The sequence below is a fragment of the Carassius auratus genome, chromosome 31 (genome assembly GCF_003368295.1).
Source record: "Carassius auratus strain Wakin chromosome 31, ASM336829v1, whole genome shotgun sequence".
Classification (NCBI taxonomy): Eukaryota; Metazoa; Chordata; class Actinopteri; order Cypriniformes; family Cyprinidae; genus Carassius; species Carassius auratus.
This window is the reverse complement of record NC_039273.1, coordinates 2,017,896-2,027,556: the sequence shown is the minus strand read 5'-3', so window position 1 is coordinate 2,027,556 and position 9,661 is coordinate 2,017,896. Positions and strand designations below refer to the sequence as shown.

The window sequence follows — 9,661 nt, the reverse complement described above, 5'->3', positions numbered from 1 at the left end:
TGCTGCTACACCTGTGCCAATATTAGTTTTTACCTTTCCATGAACCTCTAACATGACCTCGCAGAGAAAATTAGATTCTTCTGCCATAATGATGTTACAGTAAAGTGAAGAATAAGGGAAGCATCTGTACTAGAGAAATATTATACAACCAAAGATGATCAAAATAATTAAAATGCATGAAAATATATAGAAGTAAAATTGTGCATCTTACTATTTATTTTTTATTTTGTTATTACAATATAAATAATAAATGTGTGTTATTTGTTTATTTATTTATTGCATATTCACTGTTATTGCTCAGCAAAAATACTATTTAATGAATTCATAAATGTAAATACGTTTAAATGTAATTGTTTACATTTATTTATTTATTAAACAAAACCTTACAAATATTATTACATACATACTGAGGAGCATGATATTAAATATATGTAATATATTCATGTATATGTGTATATAATCATTATGTTATTACATTACAGTAAACATATATAATTATATATCTGCTATTAATTATATATCTATTATTTTTGCAATATATTTATATTAAATATATTTTATTATGTATTTGATATTTATATAAATTATATTATTATTATTTTGCACTTCATATATTTTTGTAAAAAATAAATTATTAATTTATTATTATTATTATTATTATTAAATACATTTCTCTCCTTATTCACCTGTACATACAGCAGTATCATTTATATTTCGCACTATGAGGTGCTTTGCACGTTCTAATTAAATTGCATTAGCACTATTAGTTACATAATATTTATTATGTGAATTTTGGATGTAGCTGTAACTACTATCTCCAAAGGTTAGCTGTCAGAGTAGATAAACTTATTTTTCTGTAGAGTAGATAAACATGATAATATAAAAGTGCATCCCTCTAAAATTTACTGCCTTGGGTCGGTGTGTTGTGGAGTTATAATGTTTGTGTCAGTAAATAGTTTGTGTGATGTGTTCACGCGGAGGGCTAGTGTGTGTCAAGGCTGATATCACGCTATTACTCATATGTCTGTGGCCAAGGCCATCAGCGGCCAGCTCAGCACTTCCTGCAGGATTCTTATTGAGTTTGTTGAGGAACCACAGCAGAGCTCACGCCGACAGAGAGATGGTGAAAAAAACAGTGTCAGCAATGCAATAACCCACTTTAATGTGGCATCTGAAGGACAGATTACAAATAAACACTCGCTTATTGTCTCTATTTGCTGGATATTTCATTAGGAAAATCTTTAAAAGATGCAACATGATTTATTTAGATAAAGTAATTCATTATGCTGATCAAACCAACAACAACAACAAAAAATGTTTACCGTATTAATACATGCATTTGGTTTTATTTTGCACAAATCACATGCAAATTCAATGCACATCATGTAAACTTTTTTTTCAGTTTTTTTCTGGTTTAATACATGCATTTGTTTTTATTTTGCACAAATCACATGCAAATTCAATGCAAATCATGTAAACTTTTTTTTCAGTTTTTTTCTGGTTTAATACATGCATTTGTTTTTATTTTGCACAAATCACATGCAAATCCAATGCACGTCATGTAAACAGTTTTTCTTTCTTGTCATTTCAGTTTTCTGCTGGTTTTCTCCTGTCTGGTTCTGTCCGTGTTCTCCACCATCAAAGAATACGAGAAGAGCTCCGAAGACGCCCTCTACATCCTGGTATGTATTATCACAGGGGTATTGATTTAACACGTGTGCATTGATCTCATGCTAACATGACGTCTGTCTGTGTGTTTGTAGGAAATTGTAACCATTGTGGTTTTCGGAGTGGAATACATTGTAAGGATCTGGTCTGCAGGATGTTGCTGTCGATACAGAGGATGGAGGGGAAGGTTAAAATTCGCCCGGAAACCTTTCTGTGTTATCGGTGAGTATCTTTAACGCATCCTTTTATTCATCAAGGACACATTAAATTGATTAAAAGTGACAGTAAAGACATTTATAATATTAAAAATGGTTTCTATTTCCAATTAATGCTGCTTTAGAATGATCTCTGAAGATCATGTGACACTGAAGACATGCTGAAAATACAGCTTTGATCACAGAAATAAATTACAGTTTAACAGATATTCACATAGAAAACAGTTGTTTTAAATTGTAATAATATTTCACTGTTTTACTGTATTTTTGATCAAATAAACATGGCCTTGGTGTGCAGAAAATAAATTTACTTATATAGAGATAAAATGCAAAAAGCAGTTTGCCAAATGCATGTCAATTTGCAGATTTTCTGTCACATAAACATTTGATTATATATTTTATTTCTTTTTTTATTGGTCAGACATCATGGTGCTGATCGCCTCGATCTCGGTTTTGGCCGCTGGAACGCAGGGGAACGTGTTCGCCACCTCGGCCATCAGGAGTCTCCGCTTCCTCCAGATTCTCCGGATGATCCGCATGGACCGACGCGGGGGAACCTGGAAACTCTTGGGATCTGTGGTTTACGCTCACAGCAAGGTAACCGAAGACGAGAAACTGTTCAGTAACCAGAAACACTTCCATTATGCTCCTGGAAATCTCATCTCACACACCGGCAGTCATTCTGATGCTTGCAATACTTTCTTTATACAGTATGGCAGTAAAGGTCTATTGGCTTTAGATAAAGCTCATCAAATCAACCCGATTTACACTCCTTCATACATGCATCTGGTCTTATTTTGCACAAATTGTTTGAAGAAATGCAATTCATGTCAAGAAATATCAATGCATATCCATGCACATGAAAAAGTCAACAGGTTTACATTCTTTAATTCATGTTTCTGGTCTTATTGTGAATGAGTCGTCAATGCACGTTGTTCCAAATTAATCTAAATTCACTTTCTTTTTCTGATTTAATATCCTGTTATACCTTTTTTTTGAAGTTGTTTGATGCCCTCGAACACCACAGCTGAAGCATGAATCAACAGTCGACAAACTCTATTTCCAAACTGCAAAGTTGCCCAATTATGAATATGTGAGGTTTATGTTATTCAGGTTGTCCCATAAGGCTCTTTGCTGTACAGATTTAAAAAAATGGAAACCACAGGAGTTGTTCTGTCAAGTGTTGTTTGTCAAATGGGTTTGAGAGGTCGGGAACGGATCTGGTGGCGTCTTTTTGGCTCGGTGTGGCAATATCAATGAAGAGAGGAGGAAAAGGGCAAAGTGATGTTAATGAGACATCCTGAGGAAGTTTCAGCTGCAGATTTGCAATCGATAGCACTTGGCAAGACATAAACTGGTACTGTAAATGCAGGGCGCACGGTCACAGACGGAGAGCTGACAGGAACAAGACATTTAATGCAAACTGCGTTGAAATGATTGGCTGTGCTGTTAACAGTTAGTAAACACGGGCAAAGTTGAAAGTGTTTGAACAAATATATATTCTAAGAACCTTTTACTAATGTTCCCATTTCTGAACGTTCACAGTGTCCTTATTTTTTAATTTTTCTATTTTTGTGTGTGTGTGTTTTAAAAATATTTTTTCTTGGTTATGTGAATGTTACAGAAAAGTATGGCAACACTCGTTAGGTAACATTAGTTAATTACTTTAGTTAACCTGAACTAAGAATGAACAGCACTTCTACAGCATTTAAGATTCATTCATGCATTATAAAAATCTAAAGTTAACATAACCTTCACATTGTGCATTAAGTTAATGCACTGTGAACAAACAAGAATAACCATGAACAACTGTATTTTCATTAACTAACATTAATAAATTAATAATGATTAATAAATACTGTAATAAATGTATTGATCATTGTTTGTTCATGTTAGTTAATAATTTAACCAATGGAACCTTCTTGTAAAGAGTTAACTAAAACATTAAGGGAACATTTTAGGTTACATTTTATCATTTTGCAAGCAATGGAATGTTACTTTTGAATGTTTCTTTTGAATGTTTCTTTTGAATGCAATGATACTTTTGAAGGTTCTCTGAATGTTCTGAAACAAGTAGTAACTTAAAAATGTTTTTATGCTAATGATTTGATAATGTTATTAAAGAGCAGGGTGTAAAGAGTCTTCAAAGTACCTGACTTTAAAAAGATAAGACATCCATCAAGGACTTGCTTTTGTTCATACATGTATTTCTTTTCTTTTTTTGTTCATAACATTGAGAGAACCTTGCCAGAACGTTCTGAGAACATTCTCTGTTCACTGAGGCATTGATGAGAGTGACACTATTCTTCTTAGAGCTCAGTTCATCTGGAAACGTTAATGCAACTCAAACTGCACTTAATGCAGATAGAATACACCACTTCTAGAACTAGTTTCTCGTGTCTCATGCTCTGATGTTCCTCAGTGCTATAGCAGACAGAATCTATTTTTAGATTGCGGTGCAGCTCCATCTTGCGTGATTCCTCAGCAGTTTTATACTCACTGAAAACAGACGGGGAGCATCGTCCGTTGTCCAAGTGATGAAACACATTTTCTCTAATAAACAGATGCGTTATAGAAATTGCATGTTCACTGTAAACATTCTGAAATATGAATGAGTTTGAAAGGAGTTGCATGCTAGCAGGGTGACGTCTGTGAAACAGCAGCATTAGTCTGATTAATAATTAATGCTGAGTATATTAAAACAAGGTTATTCATGCTGTGTTGAGATAAAAATTAAGACTTGATGATATTAAAATCTCAAAGAAAAGCTATCATATATTTTAGAGGGTTTTTATTGATACTTTTATTCAGAATGGACACTGAATAGATCAAAAGTGACAGTCAAGACATTTAATAATGTTACAAAAGATTTCTATTTCAAGTAAATGTTGTTCTTTTGAACTTTCTATTCATCTGTGAATCCTCAAAAGTAAAATGCATCACATTTTCCACAAATATATCTAATTAAGCTAATTATCAGAAATATTTCTAGAGCAGCATATCAGTATATTAAATGATTTCTGAAGATCATGTGACATTGAAGACTGGAGGAATGATGCTGAAAATACACAGAAATAAATTACAGTTTAACAGAGATTCACACAGAAACCAGCTGTTTGAAATTGTAAAAATATTTCAGAATATTGCTGTTTTTACTGTATCTTTGACTTTTTAAATGCAGCATTGGTGAGCAGAAGAGACTTGTTCCAAAATCATACCTACTCCAAACTGTTTTCTAATTTCTCTGTTCAGCCGTTCACAGAATAAAATGAGGTTTTTTTTGCTATTTCAGCACTTCTAAACAAAGTGAACGACTCTCTGTGCCTTCTAGATGGTCAGTTCTTGGCCAGATTAATCAGAAGAGAGGATCAGACTGCAGTCAAGAGTCTGATTAAAGCATCCTGCCATTCATTTATTCAGGTCCCTCGGGCGACGTCTCTCTCTCTCTCTCTCTCTCTCTCTGAAGGGCAAGAAAGTGTGTGACGGTGCATTTTTCGGTCTAAATTGAGTCGCAGTGGCGTAACGTTCCAGCGTCTGTGTTTGAGCGGTGTCTCGTTTCTTAGCATCCACAGGAAGATGCATTAACAGGAGCAGAGAAGCTCGCTGCTGACAGAGCAAAAACTCTGACGTTGCTTTTCTTTGGATTTTTTCATGCTGAGATTATGGGTCATTGTTAACTAAAACTACAACTATTTAACATTTTTGCATCAATTGAAATAAAGCTGAAAGAAAAATAAATATATAAATATTAGATGAAAACCTATTTCTGTTAGCTTTCAAAACAACGTTTATAATTTTTGTCTGAAGTTGAAGCACTAAAACTACTAAATGTAAATAAAATAAATAACACTAAACTAAAACTGAAAAAAAAAATTGTTAAACCTGAATAAAATAACCTACTAAAAATTACAAATAAAAATGTTTTGCCCATGTTTACTAAATATTTTCAATTATTTTCATATTTACTCTTTTGATTTTAATTTTACTTAAAGTTTTGGTAATTTTGTTTATCTGTTTTTATTTTATTTTTATTTTTTTACATGTCTATATGGTTTAAATTCATTTCTTTCTTACTGTAGTTTTTACTGTAAATTATTAATAATTTGAATGCATTTTTATTTATATATGTTCCATTTTCATTTGAATGTCACTGTAATTTTGAGGTGTGTTTTTTCCATTTAGCTGAAATTAAAATAATTATTTGGTTTTTATTTAAAGTATCAAATATGTATATATATATATAATTTCTTTTTTTTTTCTTTTTTTATGGTTTTGACCCTGCACCACACTTTTGCTAATTGTAAAATAATCAAAAGTAGCATTTGCAAAACCAAAAGTCAAGCATAATGCTCCATTGCCACTTTAGTGCATCATCACCATCATCATTCATGGGTTGTTGGCTTATAAACACACAACAAGCTTCAGAGAAGACTCTTGAGACTGATATTTCTCGATGTTGTGTTTAACAGGAACTGATCACGGCGTGGTACATTGGCTTCCTGTGTCTGATCCTGGCTTCGTTCCTGGTGTATCTCGCTGAGAAGGAAGATAACGAGATGTTCGAGACCTACGCCGATGCGCTCTGGTGGGGTCTGGTAAGCCCTTCGCACTAACAAACGTGTTTGAAGTAATGTGGCATGCACACAGTCTCTCATAATGCAGCCGGAGATCGATATTATATCATGAGCAGATTGCATTTCACTCGCTTCTTCATTGAAGCACATTAATGGACGGATGAACACCATTTGTTTTCTTGACATTCTGTAAGTGCTCTGGTGTAGACGCGCTTCTGCATTGCTGGGTTTCATATTTTCAGTTTTATTATAGAGTTAATCAGCACTCAGGGACTCCAGTGAAGCGCTGGCGGGATTCCTCTGGAAATAAACTCAAGGATATCAGATAAAGTTTGCACGCAGGACTCTGTGAGGATCATTAATTATGCAGCGATGTTCATCACTCGTTGAGTTTGATGAGATGCGATTTCAGAAAGATCAGAGGAATCATGTGTGGATGGCTCTTGCATAATATTTATCTTTCTGGTTTGATTCTTCTGTTTAACACATCATCTGTAATGAGCTTTCATAGAAAGATTAGATTATTTGTTGCATTATTTTGACTGACAGATTAATCAATCAATAAATCAGTTACTTTGTATGTTCTTATTGGGGCAAATCATGTTATAATAACAAACAAAAGAATATTATATAATAGTTTTTTTTATTTTTATGTTTTATTTAAAAAGAGACAACCGAAAAAAATCTAAATATTTGTATATTATTAAAGTATTATTTTTTATATTTATTTGTATGTGTGTGTGTGTGTGTATATATATATATATATTAATTTATATATTAATTATTTTATTATTATATTAAATATTATTACAAATAGTATATTATACATTTTATTTTTTGTGTGTGCATTTGTGTGCGAAACTGAACAAAATCTAAAAAATATTTGTATTTGTATATATATATATGCACACACAAAAAATGTAATGTATAATATACTATTTTTAATAATATTTAATATAATAATATATTCATTTATACGTATGTATATATTTTAGTTTCATTTAGATAATTTTTACATTAGGAGATTATTTCCATCATATTTTTATTGTATATATAATAACAACACATTTCCATATAATAACAACACAATAAAAGTGAAAACTATTATTTAAATTGTCAAGTATTTGTGTATGAATATAATAGTTTTACTCCTAATCTTAAAACCCACTGTTCTTTTTTTCCTCTATGCAAAACATAATTTCTTTTTGTGAGATGTGCCCCAGAAGCCGTAAGACTTCCTCATTTCAGCTGTTAGTTTTCAGGCGCCTCAGACAGTGACTGAATTACTGTGCAGGATCTGAACTGATCTTGTCCCACAGATCACTCTGACCACCATCGGCTACGGCGATAAATATCCCATAACCTGGAACGGACGTCTCCTGGCCGCGACCTTCACCCTGATCGGCGTGTCGTTCTTCGCTCTGCCTGCGGTGAGGACATGAACAGATGAAGTCAAACAGGTTTTTAATGGAGCGGAGAGAGCAGTTTATTATGAATATAACAATCTCAGTTACTGCTTAAACTGTTTTCCTTCATAGCAGTTCTGCTTTAAAGTAAACGCATCTGTGAATTATGATTCAACATTTCACAATTATTGGAAGTTTAAAAAGTTTTTACTACTTGTTTCAGAACATTCAGAGAACCTTTAAAAGTAACATTGCATTCAAAAGGTATTCATAATGTACATAATGTGATGTAATGTAATAATGTAACGCATACAATCTTTTCATAAATACTTGTAACAAATGTCAAAATGCATTGTAAAATTTTGCAGATTCCGTGTTATGTCTAGAATTTTTCTAAAACCCATCTATGCAACAGGATATAAAAATAAATCATTTAATTATGACTTTTCTCTCACTATTCAGAATTTACATTTCACAATTTAAAAATTAGATTAAATTAAATATTTAATAGTAAAAAAAAAAAAAGTAAAAAGTAATTAGTAAGAAATGTAACCTTTTGTTAAATAAAATAAAAATAAAACAAATTTATATGTTTTATTTTTTAAAACAAATAAAATACGTTTAAAAAATAATAAAAAAATACTAAAGGTAATACAGTTATTTAATTTTACAATTTAAAAAAATCACAAGATACAAACAAAGAATTGAGGGGAAAAGTTGCAAAAATGGACTTAAATGAAATAAACATTCTACAGGTGTAACAATTAATAGATAAGTACTATAAAATTGATTACAGTTATTCATGAGATCATACAGTGCATTACAAAGAACAAACTATGCATTAAAAATACACTCATAATGCACGATATATATATATATATATATATATATATATATATATATATATATATATATATATATATATATATATATATATATATAAGTATTAGGGTTATATAAGTGTTAGGGTTGTATGATATCCCCTCCTCAGTCATCTAATGAAACTAAGATGAAAACTTGGATATTTGACATCAGAAACTCAAATACCTGAACATACACACACCCAAACAACAAATATTCAGAGAGAAGGTGGGATGATTTGTCTGTTTTTGCTGCACAAACCTTGCTTAACATTATAACTAGAGCTCAGGGAGAGAAAGAACCTAATAAAAGAGCACTTTATCAGAAGAAATGAGCCCTTTAATGTCACGACACTCTATTATAGTGCGATGTAATAGACGACACGGCTCAGTTTCTGGAAGAACTAGGTCCAGTCATCATTAACAAAGTTTGTTTTGACGCTCCGCAGGGGATTCTGGGTTCTGGGTTTGCCTTGAAAGTTCAGGAACAGCATCGGCAGAAACATTTCGAGAAGCGCAGGAATCCAGCTGCCGGCTTAATTCAGGTACAGCACATCTCATCTCAACGTCCCGCGTACGTTCAGTGTCATCGGTCAGCTGCAAAAAACACGGGATGAGTGAGAAACTCACAGCTGTGAAACCATCTGATAGTCTCGAAGAATCATGAGAAAACTCTGATTTTCAAAGTACCAGCAAATCAGGATCATGTGACACTGAAGACTGGAGGAATGATGCTAAAAATTCAGCTGTGCATCACAGAAATAAATTAGATTTTACAATATATTCACATAGAAAACAGCTGTTTAAAATTTTAAAATTTTAACAGTTTTTATTGTATTTTTGAACAAATAAAAGCACCCTTGGTGAAAAATAAAAACCATGAAATCTTCTTCCAAAGACAGATTCAGCTAACCCATCGTTATTTACTCACCCTCATG

At 32.3% G+C, this 9,661-nt stretch overlaps 1 protein-coding gene across 2 annotated transcripts in view; it reads left to right on the top strand.

The window, feature by feature from the left end:
• kcnq2b (potassium voltage-gated channel, KQT-like subfamily, member 2b) overlaps positions 1-9,661 on the top strand; it is a 35,332-nt gene that overhangs the window by 11,006 nt on the left and 14,665 nt on the right. For both annotated transcript variants that reach the window (XM_026212944.1, XM_026212943.1), the window contains exons 2-7: positions 1,592-1,682; positions 1,764-1,890; positions 2,305-2,480; positions 6,353-6,478; positions 7,777-7,887; positions 9,173-9,268. In XM_026212944.1, the coding sequence (XP_026068729.1) occupies positions 1,592-1,682; positions 1,764-1,890; positions 2,305-2,480; positions 6,353-6,478; positions 7,777-7,887; positions 9,173-9,268 (727 nt within the window). The remainder of the gene's footprint in view (positions 1-1,591; positions 1,683-1,763; positions 1,891-2,304; positions 2,481-6,352; positions 6,479-7,776; positions 7,888-9,172; positions 9,269-9,661) is intronic.